General features: G+C 43.4%; 1 protein-coding gene across 3 annotated transcripts in view; it reads left to right on the top strand.

The window, feature by feature from the left end:
* LOC127584967 (phospholipid phosphatase 3-like) overlaps window positions 1–15,235 on the top strand; it is an 81,771-nt gene extending 66,536 nt beyond the window's left edge. For 2 of the 3 annotated variants that reach the window (XM_052042044.1, XM_052042046.1), the window contains 2 exons: window positions 4,765–4,941; window positions 11,538–15,235. In XM_052042044.1, the coding sequence (XP_051898004.1) occupies window positions 4,765–4,941; window positions 11,538–11,639 (279 nt within the window). In that variant the 3' untranslated portion in view covers window positions 11,640–15,235. Of the gene's footprint in view, window positions 1–4,764; window positions 4,942–8,275; window positions 8,319–11,537 lie in introns of all 3 variants that reach the window. The other variant, XM_052042045.1, reaches the window with a different exon arrangement.
* The last annotated feature ends 545 nt before the right edge of the window (window positions 15,236–15,780 follow it).

Raw genomic sequence — 15,780 nt, 5'->3', positions numbered from 1 at the left:
GCATGGAATTCAAACTTGTCACTTGGTAAATTAAAACTAAGTCGGTAAATTGGTTTATTATTGTCACATGTACCGAGGTAGTGATAAACTTTGTTCTGCATACCATCATTTCATCACATCAGTGCATTGAGGTAGTACAAGGGAAAACAATAACAGAATGCAGAAAAATGTGTTACAGTTAGAGAAAGTGCAGTGCAGGCAGACAATAAGGTTAAGCAATAATCCAGCATTCTGGACATAAGTGGAGTGAGTTAAACATTCGTTTTACCAGAATTTTGCTGTTTCCCTGACTCACAATGGTACCTGCACAGCTACAACTATTAATTACATCTAGTGGACATAGAAAAAGTAAGCAAGTCTGACTGGAACCTTAAATCCATCTAAAGGCTGGGAATCGGTATTCGGAAAAGCTTGAATTTGAATTTGGATTTTGGCTGGTTCTTCCTGTGGAAACTTGGAATTTCCTGTCAGGAAGCTGAGCATAAAACAATCGCAGAGGGAGGTAGATGGTGCTTCAGCCTTCACTTTCCACACATGATATATAATAAAGAAAACTCAGTGTAACCTGAGTGACTTAAATCCAGTTTACAAATTTACACGAAGTTGGAATGAATACTGCACCTTCGCAATCAAGGATTTTCTAATCTGTCTGCTAGTTGTGAAATTTGGAAACTTTGAGACATCCTTCCCTGGATGAAGCGTTGTTGGTTGCTTTCTCTTACTATATTAGAGCGCTGTGGTCTAGTCAACATGAGGAATTGTCATCCAGCATTGAACTCACACAAAGTGATCCCAGGGCGTTTTCCTGCCCTCAGCCCAGTGTGTCTCACAAGGGAAGTCGTCGGTGGGAAACCTGAAGTAATTAGACAAGCAGGAAGACGGTGGATTGTCGCTAACTGAACTTTGCCACGGTGTGCTAACACACCCATCTGAAGACTTGGCAGAAAATTGTGCTGGAGAGGAAACTGTCAAAGTTTGGTCATTTTTTAAATAGGGTCGAGTTCCCCTTTAAATAGAGCAGCACTTCCCCTTCGTAACAAAACAAACCTTTCCAGGCCGGTCTCTCTTCTCGCAGTTGAGCCCCTCAGACGTTGCTAAAAATGCATCGGATGGGAGACTGGCGTGAGGGTGGGGCCAGCGTGACAGGACTTCGGAGTGTCAGGGCCTGCTCGCTGCCGATCACGTACTGCGCTCCCCGTGCCAGCGCTGGGCTTCCTGCAGAGCTGCAGCCGCAGGAGGGTCCTGACCTGACACTGAATGCCCTGCAGAAGTCGGAAGGGATGGGCTGGAAGTGGGGGAAGAGAAAGCAGCTGTGGAGTTTGATGCCCTGAGGCAGCACGGAGCCAGGATTGAAGGTGAATGTAAACGTCGACCTTGTGGCCTGAAATCCATTCTCCCAGCTTGACTGGCCTGGAGCTTCTGCTCCGCTCTAATTCCAGTGTCCAATCTTCTACCGATTCAATTTGCTTCACCCCTGCTGGGAATTCATCTTCCACTGGCTCTGTCTCTCACGTAGAGTCATACAGCATGGAAACAGGCCCTTCGGCCCAACTCATCCATGCCAACCAAGATGCCCATCTAAGCTAGTCCCATTTGCCCGCATTTGGCCCATATCCCTCTAAACCTTTCCTATCCATGTACCTGTCCAAGTGCCTTTTAAATGTTGTTAATGTACCTGCCTCAACTGCTTCCTCTGGCAGTTCATATACGGACCACCCTCTGGATGAAAAGGTTGCCCCTCATGTTCCTATTAAATCTCTCTCCCATTACCTTAAACCTTTACCCTTCAGTTCTTGATTCCCCCACCCTAGGGAAAAAGCCTCGTACGGAGGCTCCAGTGCACAGGATCACAAGAGACTGCAAAGGGTTGTAGACTCGGCCAGCTCCATCACGGGCACGACCCTCCCCACCATCGAGGACATCTTCAAGAGGCGGTGCCTCAAGAAGGCGGCATCCATCACTAAGGACCCTCACCATCAGGGACATGCCCTCTTCTCGTTACTACCATCAGGGAGGTGGTACAGGAGCCTGAAGACCCACACTCAACGTTTCAGGAACAGCTTTTTCCCCTCCACTCTCAGATTTTTGAATGGACCATGAACCCCTGAGCAGTACCTTTTTTTTTGCACTACTTATCTATTTTTGTAATTTATGATAGTTTTTTTGTCTTTGCACTGTACTGCTGCTGCAAAACAACAAATTTCATGTCATTTAAGTCAGTGATACTTAACCTGATTCTAATTCTGAACAGAATTAATGTTTCAAGCCGGTGACCTCTCAGATGAAAGGTTCCCTCTGCTTCTTGCTCCACAGATGCTGCCTGACCTGCTGAGTATTTTCATTTTCTATCTTAGTGTCACATTTCCAACATCCGCAGTTTTGTTCTTTTGCTTTTCAATTATCTTTGTCGTCTTGCCTGTTTTTGCATGACATCTCCTCCAAGGCCTCGTTAAAATAGCAGAACAGTTTCATACTTGTTCCATATTTTGTAGATTAGCAGGTAGGCACGATGGGGGAAGTGAGACTACGTGGTGTGATAGAGGAAGAAGGGTAAGAGTGATACAGCACGGAAACATGCTCATTAAGTCTGTACCAATCGGCAGCCATCCATTTACACCAATCCTATGTTAATCCCATTTTTTTATTCTCCCCACATCCCCTTCAACTCCCCCAGATTCTACCACTCACCTACACATTCAGGGCAATTTACAGCAGCCAATTAACCTACCGACCCACACGTCTTTAGGTGTGGGTGGGAACCAGAGCACCCAGGGGAAACCCACCTGGTCACAGAGAGAACGTGCAAACTCCGCACGGTATTAGGGGTCAGGATTGAACCCGGGTCTCTGGCGCTGTGAGGCAGTGGCTCCACTAGTTCTATTGATGAACTTACAGATGCAAAATATAGTGGGACAGGATAGTGTTTGTCTTCCTTCACGCGGTCCTGTATCATAAACTGGTGATCAGTGGGAGCCCCATCCTATCTCGCAGGTAGGGGGGCAAAAAGGAGCTCATACCCATTCCCTTCCTTGTGTGGACATAAATTATTAGCCCATTCCTCAGACCATAAACAAATGCATTTTCATACCCAATAACTTCATATGGGTAGTACAGCAGTTAGTGCCGTTGTCTCACAGCTCATGGACTCGTATCTGATCCTGACCTTGGGTGCTGTCTGTGTGGATTCCACATTATTTTCCCTGTGACTGCGTAGATTTTCTCCGTGTGCTCTGGTTTCCTCCCACAGCACGGTAGTGTAGCGGTTAACATAACGCTATTACAGCACCAGTGACCCGGGTTCAATTTCCGCCGCTGTCTGTAAGGAGTTTGTACGTTCTCCCCATGTTTGCATGGGTTTCCTCCGGGTGCTCTGGTTTCCTCCCACATTCCAAAGACGTACGGGCATGCTATTGTTGGCGCTGGAAGCTTGGTGACACTTGCGGGCTGTCCACCAGAACACTCTACGCAAAGACGTGCGGGTTGGTAGGTTAATTGGCCGCTGTAAATTGCCCCTAGTTTGTAGGTGAGCGGTAGAATCTGAGGGGAGTTGATGAGAACGTGGGGAGAATTAACAAATGAGCTTAAAATGGGATTAGAGTAAATGGGTGGTCAGTGGTTGGAATGGACTCGATGGGCTGAAGGGCCTGTTTCACTGCGTTATCTCACTAAGGTCTTATGTGAATACTATCACCCCAAACCCCCTCCCCCTGAAAGAATCCATGAGTGTTCATTTGTTCTGAATTCATAAATATTTTAAAAGATCTAAAAATAGGATTTCAGAATCTTGATTCAGATTCTCCACATGGTTTTTATCCTGCTCTGGGTGTGTGGGTGTGTGTGTGCGTGTGTGTGTGCGTGTGCGCACATCTGCCAAAGTCAGGACTGCCTATTTCTAAGCTTCAACCTTTCTACCTGGGATCCTGACACCTCAGAGGCAGCACAAGGACTTCCTACAAATCTGCCAATTTGAGGTTCGTGTGGAAGAGAGCTGGGATGAACAATGTCATTTATAACACTGTATATTTTAGAGTCACAGAGGTATACAGCACGGATACAGGCCCTTCGGCCCAACCAGTCCATGCCAACCACATTGTCCACCCAGCTAGCCCCAGTTTCCTGCGTTTGGCCCATATCCCTTCAGGCCCCTCCCCTCCATGTTTTCTTTATTTGTTACCATTACTTTTGCTGTATAACGTAGTGAAAAATATAGACTCTGACTACATTGCTTCCTTTTAAGTAGCTGATACTGTCTTTCAGAATTAAGGACTTAAGACCTTTATATCAATATTTTCAGGAGGGCCCTAGAGGTGTGGACTATTTTCAGAAAATCTTAAAGATGCTTCATCATTTTGTGGACGATCTTTCATATTTGTATTCGGAAGTTTCCTACGCGGATTTACAGGAGGTCCCACATGAATGTTTCGGTCTTTCTGAGTACCCAGGGAGTGTTGATAAATGGCCAGCACTGTTTGCAAAACTCCTCCAGCAGAATGTTAGTATTTGCAGGGCTCCCTGAGAGAGTGTCAATATTTGTAGATGATCCCTGGGAGTGCATGGTATTGACAGAAGATTCCTAACGTGTTAGTACTTGCATGTGATCCCAGAAAGCATTAATATTTATAGACGTTCCTGAGTACATCAATATTTACAGGTTATGCTTGCCTTGGGTTATGCACTGGGGTACCTACACTGGAAAAGAATTCAAACTATTGCTGTTGTCACAGGATTAAATGCAAGCTGAAGGTTGATTTCTCTCTTTTCCAGTTTTACCTGGAAGCTCGATTTACCTGGAAAGGAGCGAGGCTGCTGAGACCACTCCTACAGGCTCTCCTCGTCATGATGGCAATTTACACCGGACTCACCCGTGTGTCAGATTACAGGCACCACCCGTCGGATGTCATGGTGGGATTTCTGCAGGGAGCAATAATTGCCTACTGGATTGTAAGTAATTGGTTTATTATTGTCATGTGGAGTGGGTTCAGAAGAGGTTTACCTGGATTAACAGGCATGTGCCATAAGGAGAGGTTGGACAAACTTGGGTCGTTCTCTCTGGAGCGGCGGAGGCTGAGGGGAGACCTGATAGAAGTTTATAATTAATTAAATCAATTCGGGCAGTTTTTAAACATTAAACTGTTGGAAACGTGTAAAATCATTTGTCAGTAGTCACTGAGGTGTTCCAGGGACAAGGCCTCTCGATTGCCATCTGAGGCCTGGTAGTTGCTAGGAGCCCCTTCACCTTGTGAGTGCAGAGGTTCTGCTTGTCCTGCCCTCCGCATCAGGGAAAGGTAAGTGTGAGTGGGCAGGTGTGTTGACCCAGGCACACACACACAGCCGGTCACCATGATTCCCACTTCCCCTTGTGCACAGATTCATTCACACTTTCCCAATGACTTCCTTCACCCCCAGCGACCGGCCACATAAAGACAATAAGATCTTTGATCCCCTTTCTCACTTCTGTCACGGATAAAAGACATGAAATAAGTAACTTATTGGGGTTTTTGTTCAATAAAGTTGGAAAATCAAATAAATGTGCAAATGGTAAAAGTGCAGAAGGAATGGGTATCCTACTGGCAGAGTCACTGAGTCACACAGCACAGAAGCAGGCCCTTCTGGCCCATCAAGTCCACACTGATCAATTACATTAATCCTGTATTAATCCAAATTTTATTCTCTCCACATATCAACTCCCCCCAGATTCTACCACACACCTACACACTAAGCCAATTTGCAATCACCGATTAACCTACCAACCCACACATGTGAGAGGAAACCCTTGCAGTCAGAGGGAGTTCGTGCAAACTCCACACAGACAGCACCGGAAGTCAGGGTTGAACCCTGGTCGCTGGAGCTGTGAACCAGCAGATCTACCAGCTGCATCACTATGCCTCGTTAAAGTCGGGTTTATTGTGATCTGCACAAGTCCATGTGTGCACAGGTGCAGTGAAAAACTTACTTGCAGCAGCATCACAGGCACAGAGCATCATTTAGTCATTTTCACAAGAAAAACCATCAGCATAAATTATACGCAATTTTTACAAGAAAGAATACAATGAGAACAAAAAAAAGCAAAGGCCATTTTAGAGCAAAGTGATCAAAGTGGTCTAAACTGTAGGGATTAGGATCGTGCTGGTTGGTTCAAGAACCGAATGGTTGAAGGGAAGTAGCTGTTCTTAAACTTGTGTTAGCGAGTTTCTGATCTGTGCTGATGATATAGCCTGAAATTGAAAGGCTTATCACTAGACTTTCTTCTTAGACATTTCCACAGGGTTTAGGATGACTTGCTTCCACTCTAGGTTTTGTGGGTTCTGAGGTGATTTACTTGTTCCAACACAGGCCCCAATGCTGCTCCCAGCAAATGAATCCCATCCATTCCATTCCCCCTCGCATCACTGCTACCTTATTCCCCCACACATCAACCCTCCTTTTGCCTCTCACCTACAGTAAGTAGTAATTTAATTAACTCATCACCATGTCATTGGGATGTGGGAGGAAGTTGGAGCATTTGAGGGAAATTCGCACAATCACGGGGAGAATGTGCAGACTTCACATAGACAGTGCCGGAGGTCAGAATCAAACCTGGATCGCTGGAGATAATGAGGTAGCAGCTCTTTCTGCTCTGCAACCATGCCAAACAATGTGATGAATCTCTTCCACAAATGTGGGAAGAAAATGACTCAGGTTTTTTGCAGATGTCATGGTTCCCATTACTATTTTTGACTGTAGGAATACTGTGAAAGACCGTCACATTGTTGCTGAAAGCTGAACTTTACTTAACCTTATTGTGCACCAGACTTGATTGGGAAATAGGATTTCAGCAATCGGTGTAAAGCTGTTGTGACGTCTGAGCAAAGCCCTTTTATAGTATCAGCCCTTCAATGAATGGTTCCTCTAATGTTGCAGATGGAGCAAATTAGCCTTTAAAGGTGGGCCACCCTAAGGAAGAGTCTCATCTGACTGTTGTTGAGCTGCTCATGGCACTTATACCCTGTGTATGTATGCCTGTGACAACAGCAAACTTTGAACTTGAATCCCACCCTCAGTCAACATTAGAAATACACTACATTGTTTTATCCTCCATAGCCCTAGGTACTGAGGCCAATTGTAGATTGCATCCCTCCCTTGGGTTATGTGATGAAACGACTTGTAAATATAACCATTCCCATGCGATGGGATGGTCCAGGGGTGTATCCATGTGGATTAAACTTGGTGGACTAAGGACCATCAGCAGTGGAATTCTATGGTAGGTCATGAGTTGATGTCATATATATTAGGAGTAGATCCTCCAGCCCTTCAGCCATTCAATCAGATCATGACCCTAGCTCCGCTTTCCCATCAAGGTGTGGTGGCCTTTCACCCACAATCATCTATCTATTTCTGCTTTTAAAATATTCAAAGAGGCTACTTCCACTGCACTATTTGAAGAAGAGAGTTCCAAGTAGTTGCTACTCTTGAAAAGAGAAAAAAATTCAGGATCTTATACATTTCAGTCAAGTCCCCTCTCGCTCATCTGAGCTCCAGAAGATACATGCCTGGCTAGTCCAATCCTTCCTCATAAGATAGCCAGCCCATTCGAAGTAAACTTGGCCTGAACTGTTTGCAACACATTCACCTCCTTTCTTGAATATGATGACCAATATTGCACACGGTTCCCCAGATGTGGTCTCGTCAATGCCCTGTATAACGGAAGCACAAGGCCACACCTCTTGTCGTAATTTCCTTGAGCAATAAGCAGTAAAATTCATTAATATTTCACTTGGGTGGCTTACAACACAATAGTATGAATACAGGCAACCCCTGTGTTATGACTGTTGGGGTTACAGGACTCTGCCCTTACAGAATTCACAGATCACTACCTAAAAATTTGAGATATTGAATAAAATTCACTCCCATGGAATCTGTGATTTAAAAATCAACATTTTTTTTCAACTCGTGTTTCTTGACGTAGCTTCACATTAGGGCAAATTGTGATACGGACTGTTTTCTAGGAATACAACCCCCCCCCCCCCCCCCCCCCCCCCCCCCCCCCCCCCGTAATGCAGGGATCACTTGTATGGAATTTTCCATTTTCAGGTAACCCACACCCCCAGTGCTATCCTCTCACACTCACCTGTTCACCTAGTTTTCTGCTTCCTTTGTTCATCTGTGCCACCCCCTCCCCATCTGGTTCCACCTATCACCTACCAGCCTCTGTCCCATCCCCCCACACGGCTATTTTTCCTGTTCCCGATGCAGGGTCTCGACCTGAAATGTCGACTTACACCTTTTGCCTCCCCAGATGCTGCTTGACCCGCTGAGTTCCTCCAGTGTTCTGTTTTGAGGTAAAATTCTGTTAACTTTCCTAATTACTTGCTATACCTACATACTAACCTTTGATAAATCAGGCACGATAAATCCAGGTGCCTGATTTATACAGGAAATACAGGAAAAATAAAAAAAAGCAGTGCATTATTTAAATAGTGAGAGATCACAGAGCTTGAAGGTGCAGAAGGATCTCTCAGTATTTAAATCTTGCACCGCTTTTTTTTACTTTTCCTGTATTTTCTTGGCCTGAGATGGAGATTGTTGACTTCATCCAGCAGACCAGTAAAATTCATCCAAAGACAACAAGAATATCAAAGTCGAGTTTATTGTCAGACACACAAGTCCATGTGTGCACAGGTGCAATGAAAAACCTACCTGCAGCAGCATCACAGGCACATAGCATCAGATAAGCAGCTTTCACAAGAAAAGCACAAATTAAACATAAATTATGCACAATTTTTACAAGAAAGAACACAATTAGAACAAAAAAAAGTCCACTTTAATGCAAACTGTAGTGATTAGGGTTGTGCCGGTTGGTTCAAGAACCAAATGGTTGAAGGGAAGTAGCTGTTCCTGAACCTGGTGGTGTGGGACTTAAGGTTTCTGTACCTCCTAACCAATGGTAGCTGATGGAGTCTGGTGTCGAGCCATGTGACGTGCCTCGCAAGCCAACTGGGCGTAACTAGGAAAAATGCAAAAAGCTGCAGATGCTGGAACTCTGAAATAAAAACGGGAAATGCTGGAAACACTCAGCAGGTCAAGCAGCATCTGTGGAAAGTGAGATGCCAACTCTGTCTCTCTCTCTCTCTCTCTCTCTCTCTCCACAGATGCTGCCTGACCTGCTGAGTGTTTCCGGCATTTTCTGTTTTTTTTAAGAAGAGTGTAATTGGGGCCTCAATACAGGGGAAGTTGGTCTGGGAAAGGACACTGACCCTGGTTCACATAGCTTTCCAGAGAATTTGAAGGGTTTGCAGAAACGTGGTCCCTGCAGACCTGGTCAGCCCTGAATCTGGTGGTTAGATTGGAAGTCTAAGACTCGTGATAATTTCTGAGGGATTGCTGAGGGACTATAATGGGATAATGGTGGGTTGGGAATTGTCGGGGATGGGAGAGATTTCATTGCGCATGTGCCTTTGTGTGTGAGCAGTGCATTTGCTGGACCTTTCGCACTGCAGAGCTCAGTAATGGCGCGTTCGTTCCCTGAATGGCCTGGAAGTGTGAACTACCTCCCCCTGGTGCCCCTCTGCTGCAAGTGCTCTTACAACAGCCACTCCCAATAGGATTTGCCGCTGGCAGTAGTGCGCCGGATCTGGGTCAGCTGATGGTAGGATTGGCGGGACAGGCACAGGATTGGCTGCTCCACTTCTCTGACGCTTGTTCGGCCATTATGTCGGCTTGAGGTGGACACCCATGAGCGGAGGCTTGGCCAGAGTTGGAGAGGAGTCCTCACTGTAAATAGCAATGGATCTGTTGTCATCTTCCATGGCCGAACCCTGACTCGTTCCTGAACAACGGCTGGGGTAAGGACTGCCCCTTTAACAAGTACGTCAGCTGACCTTTACCTTCCATTAGAGCCCGCCTCTCCTGTGAAGTTCCAGTCAAGGACTGGTGCCACAGCAGTGCACTGCAAGGTGATTGTTGTCACTGTTGTGTGCCCTGAGTAATCACGGCAAGCATGCATTTCAGTTTCCCATTGCGCCCTACACATGCTTGGAAGCTCTGCTCTTATTACACAGTCAGTTTTGCACTGTAATCCAACCACAGAGCTTGTATAAAAATAAAACCTCTATACATGGTCAACAGGTTTGAATTTCTCGGCCAGTGTGATTTAGCACAATATCCAAGAGTATTTGTTGTCACTGGGTAACATGAGAGTGATCCATTTTCCACCAACGCTGCCAAAATGGCTATAGTCCAGAAGTTTGAAGCAGGGCAAATAATGAGGCTACAGATCTGGGAGGAATGTAGATTCCAAGGTTGGCACAGGTGTTAGATGGTGCTCGAGAGTAGCAGACTTCTGTGTGTTTTCAACACACTTATTTTTACAGAGCAGAGACTAAGGTCTGTGACTGCCATGATAAAATAAAATGGCTGTGTGAGACAGTGTGAAAGCAAGCATGTATTATCACAGCTTGTAGTCGATATAAAGAGGGTAATTTCGGTCACCGATAAAAGGGTTCCATTGCTTTTAAGGGCAAACAGATTGCAACATACTTTGGAAAGACATCTTTGTTGGGGCCAATAACAGTGAGTTCAACAGAGGGGCACAGCTCCTCTCACAAGGCCCTCTCTAGTAATGTTTGCCTAAGACAGTTTGTTTAAACGAAACATAATAAAGACTGGAACTAGCCAACTTTTAATTTAGTTGCATTCTGAAATCTTGTATTAATTTCCATGGTGTTTTTAAAGGAAAAAGAAAATAGACAGACAGACAGGATGAGGTCAATGTATAACCTGTGGTTGGTAGACCATGCCCAACAACAGCAAAGTAGCATCTTTAAACATTGCATTTATTTGGTAGCTTTTTTTTATATGGGAGAACACAGATTAAGTCAAATACAGTGTGACAGGGCAGTTAGAAGCCCCATTGTATGTCTGTGTTACATGTTGCTATTGACAAGACTGTGGGTTACAGCCAGCAGGCCAGACTATATTCATAGAAGGAGAAAAGTAAGTTACCCAAATTGGAGATCTCGATATTGAGTCCTGCAAGCTGCAACGTACCCAGGCGGGAGACGAGATATTGTTCTTCAAGCTTCATTGTAACTGTACAGAAGACTACAGACAGAGGTCAGAGTGGGATGGTGAATTAGAGTTGCAGGCAACTGGGTCACTCCTCTAGCTCCACAAAGCAATCATCCAGTCTGTGTTTGGTCTCTCAGACAAAACCACGTTGTGAACATTGAATACAGTACACTAGGTTGGAAAAAGTGCAAGTGTATCACTGCTTCGCCTGGATGGTGGGAAGCGAAGAGGTGAAAGAACAGGTGTTCCATCTCCTGTGGCCTCCTATACAATATTAACTCCATGCAGAACCCATTTCTGCATGGAAACACAGTGTGGGAGTGTACAGTGTCTTGGATATGAACTAGAATTGATGACTTGGGAGGGTGGGACAGTGCCTTTTGTACTTGGTGACTAAGCTGACCCACAGAGAGACCATGATCTGAATGATTTGTGTGTGGATAAGTACAGAGGATCGAGAAAAGTGATGGTTTCTGTGTTTTTGTTTCCAGGCATTTCACGTATCGGACATGTTCAAGTTGAAGAGAAAAGTGACGAAGGAGTCGAATGTCTGCTCGGACAATTCCATACTGACCAATCATACAACATGTTAGCGTAATCGAGGGAAAAGATGTTTGTGGTCTGAACAGGTCACCGTCCCAGTACTGGACCAGAAACACAGCAAGAAGCCGGTGGTCAAAGAACCTTCCACTTTTATAATCTCCAAACACGGCCGCATTCTGATTTTCTTTTCCAACACGTTCCTGATCCTGTGTTCACTGGAAGTTCAGCAGCCATTGTTTGGAATTTTCCTGGTATCTCTGTTGCTCCCTAAGGATTTATTTCATTCAGTTTCTCCTACAGTGACCAACGGATTTTGGACCTTTTTAGCAGCCTTGAAGTGCCTGATATCATAGATCCCCGCACCCTACGGAAACTGAACAACTTAATGCTGTGAGCAACAATGTATTCTGTAAATATCATAAGTAATTAATATTATAGATCACAGTCTGTGTTGAGCCTTTTGTAAGTGTATTCTTGTGACAAAAAAAATCCATAATTAAGATATTACAAGTTATTCAGTATTTGGATAAAGAAAAGCTAATTTCTTTCAAAAGTAAATACCCACTTTTATTATATCTTTAAGTAATGGAATCTAAATCAGGGACAGAAGTTAGCTTGATGACATGTTTTATTAATGAGTCCTCCTTTCTCTGGGAGACTGATCAACCAGAACTTGTCACTGCTTTTGAAGGTGGGTGGTATTGGACTTCGTAAAACTGAGCAAAATTGAGCCAAAAGTTAATTGACTTTGGAAGATCTTGTGTCAGAGACATCACATTGGACAGAAATGTAGTTAACATTGAAGGTGTAAAGGATTCTTCTTCTAGTATCCATTCACTAGACAGATTATACACAATGTTCTGTGGCAGCTGTTTAGGTATAATTAAAATAAATTGTCCAAAATGGAATATATAAACTAAGTTAAAGAGCCAAAAATAGAGAGAAATGCTTATTACTGGAGAACAAGCAAGAGAGGACTCAAAGCAAAATGTGGCAGATACTGGAAATCTGAAATAAGCTGGAAATGCTCAGCAGGTCAGGCAGCATCTGTGGGGAGAGGGTCAGAGTTGATGTTGCAAGTTAACAATCTTTGACCAAAACCAGGAAAAAGGGTAATTAATGCAATTTCTCTCTCCAAAAGAAGTGAGCTGGACAAGTAGATCGAAAAAAGTTCAACAAAATGCTAGAAAATGGAAGCTGTCAAATTCCTGAATGAAGGGTGACATTGACAAACACTGTTCTGTGTTTCTAAAGGGAGTGAGTTTAATCCGGAGTAGCCTTAGTGAGCTAAAATGCATTGAAAAGAAGCTGAAAGTTTTTAATAAGAAAAACTACAGATGCTGGAAATCTGTAGCAAAGAAAATGCTAAAGCCAGATCAGGTAGCATCTGCCGAAAGAGAAACAGTCAATGTTTCGGGTTGAAGAGCCTTCATCAGAGTCCTGACGAAGGGCTTCGACCTGAAACATCAACTCTGTTTCTCCGTCCACAGATGCTGCCTGACCTGCTGAGTGTTTTCAGCACTCCTTGTTGAAAAGCAGCTGATTGAGGCTTGCAGACATCGTCACGGAACTTTGCGTTTTGACTGTCATTGGGCCAGATCATCTGATGGAGAGAACTTTGGAAGCAATTGTCGATAACTCTAGTTTCAGAATGCAGATAAAGGATCTGATTCAGCTTTACAGGGTTCAGCACAGTTTGAGGTGCATATAAATGACAATTTTAATTCCAAGATTTTGTATCCATATTTAGCAACTTTCATTGTATTATGGGCACTAAGAATTCTCATCATCCCAACGGAAAGCTTGTACCGAAATGCAGTAGGAAGTCCATTCTGGCGTCTCTGAATCAAAGGAGATGATCCAGAGGATTGGGACTCGTGGATTATTCAATTGCGAGAGGGAAGGATAGTAATTGAACGGGAAGATGGTGTGGAGAGCAGAAGAAGGTAGCAAGTGACAACTGCCTTTAAGTATCATTAGACAGGGAACTCTCACCAGTTCCCCACAGGGGATGGGACCATTGTGATGTCTGATCAGGAAGGTGGATAAGAGGAGAATTCAGGTCCTACTATAATTTATTCAATTCGTATGACAATACCAATCAATGCTGTTAAAGTTGCAATAAATGTCTCTTTTTAACAAATGTTTAGTATAATACTGAGTTGGTGCTCACTGGCTCTACTTAACGTGGATTTTATTCTATTCGTGATCATGCTGTGATCATTTTAATGTTTCCAAGGTATTTTCCTCAATCAAATCTGCTTTAAGAAGAATAGCATTAAACCACTGACATTCTCCCTGAGATGTGCACAGAGCCTGGTATCTGTGTCACTTTGCAAACACCACACTAGGACACAAAGCAGCATTTCAGTCACCCTTGGTGCCAGCATTGATCTCTGCAACGTTGCCACTAGCTCTGTGAAACTTTTACTGTCCTCTAAATACTACTGTAAACTTATTATAGAAGAGGAAGGGTATTATGAAATATTTACCATGATAAATGTTACTGGGCTTACACTAGTGTTTGGCTGAGGATTCAGAATATTCTAAGATTCCATGATCTTTCTATTCCTGTCTCAGGCCCTCTCAAGGACGAACTGACATTCACTCATGTGATCTAGACTTGGAAGAGAGCCTCACTAAATCTCCGCAAAGGGAGCAGGGGTGGGAGAAATGTCTCAATAGAGCAGAAAACTGGAGATGAAGTTCAAGTTGAATTGAAACGTTGTTTTCTTAGCCTTGTTCTCATTCACCCCAGCTGTCATCCACTGTGACATTGCCAAATGAATGGAGATTAGATAATTCAGAGAGATTTGAGCCATTTGTATGCCGCTGTTACACAATCTGTCAACAGCTGCAATTCACTAAAGAAGTGGATTATCGTAGGATTAATATACTGTAAATGGGTGTGGAACTCAATGGGCCAAAGGATCTAAAGAAAGAAAGTTGCATTTCAATAGCACCTTGTATGATAGGATATTCCAAAATGTTTCTAAATCTACTGGATCACTGTTGAAGTGTGGTCTCTGCTTTATATGCAACCAATTTATATACAGAAAAGTTCATCAAACATTTACAAAGTGTTTGCAATTGCATGAAAATGTTAAGAAATCTTTCAAATATGTTCAATATTATTATATTCAGTGACCAGAGGAATGGATGTATTCACATAATGTAATATTTGGAGCCTAACCCTAAAGCAGCCATGGATGGTTTACACTGGATATTGGTGTCGCCAATTCAGCCAGATTTAAGATTAAATCTAGTCTTGTTTCACAGGAGACATTTCCAGTCCAGAGGAAAGAGGTTCTCGTTCCATTAGTGACTGATGAATTTGAGCAAAGATGAACCGAGGTGAAAAGGCAGTCTAATTCCTAAATTGCTGCCACATCTGGCTGTGCAGATCGTGAATTCTGTAGATATGTGAGGTAGTGCAAATGGCCTGATTGTGAATTGCTTCTTTGTGCTGCTAGATCCATTTTTTTAAAAAAACTATATCAGGCAACTTTTGTAGACACTTCAACAGCCTTACCAGAGGTTTTTGATTTGTACTATAATTTGTGAGAAACTTAAAAAATGCTTCAATATGTCTATAAAAATTTTTATTGTAAATAAAAGTTAATTCCTATTTCAATTTTAACAAGAACTAAGTTGTTATTTTTATATATAAAACAGAACTTCAACAACAGCTTGCATTCATAACAAAATGTCCCGAGGAATAGAGGGAAGTATCTCATTTTATTCAATAAATAAGCCAGTAATTTGTGTATTCTGAAATGAAAAACATGAAGAAACACTGAAGAACACAGCACACATCATGTTTCCATTGTGCAACCGGAACCAAAGTGTTTAGAATGTCAAGCAGCATTGCTAAATCAATGAGGAGGAGTTTATGTCAAAACTGCGTGGTGCTTTGGCAGATTGAGCACATGTACCACCTCAGTTTTGGTTAGAAGTGGAGGTGCTTCTCTCCAAAGAAGAGCTGTGAAGCTGATGCCAATTTCCAAGCATTGAATTATGAAACAAAGATGGAGAAATTGATGCTCTTCAGCCTTAAAGAGCTGATGCCCACGATTTGTTAGGATGCAGTATTGGTTTATTATTGTCACATGTACTGAGATGCAGTGGAAAAACTTTTGTTTGTGTGCCATCCAGACAGAGCATTGCATTCATAAGTACATCGAGGTAATA

This window comes from Pristis pectinata, chromosome 31 (genome assembly GCF_009764475.1).
Source record: "Pristis pectinata isolate sPriPec2 chromosome 31, sPriPec2.1.pri, whole genome shotgun sequence".
Classification (NCBI taxonomy): domain Eukaryota; kingdom Metazoa; phylum Chordata; class Chondrichthyes; order Rhinopristiformes; family Pristidae; genus Pristis; species Pristis pectinata.
Note: the sequence above shows the minus strand (reverse complement) of the source record. Positions and strands in the feature narration are given on the sequence as shown.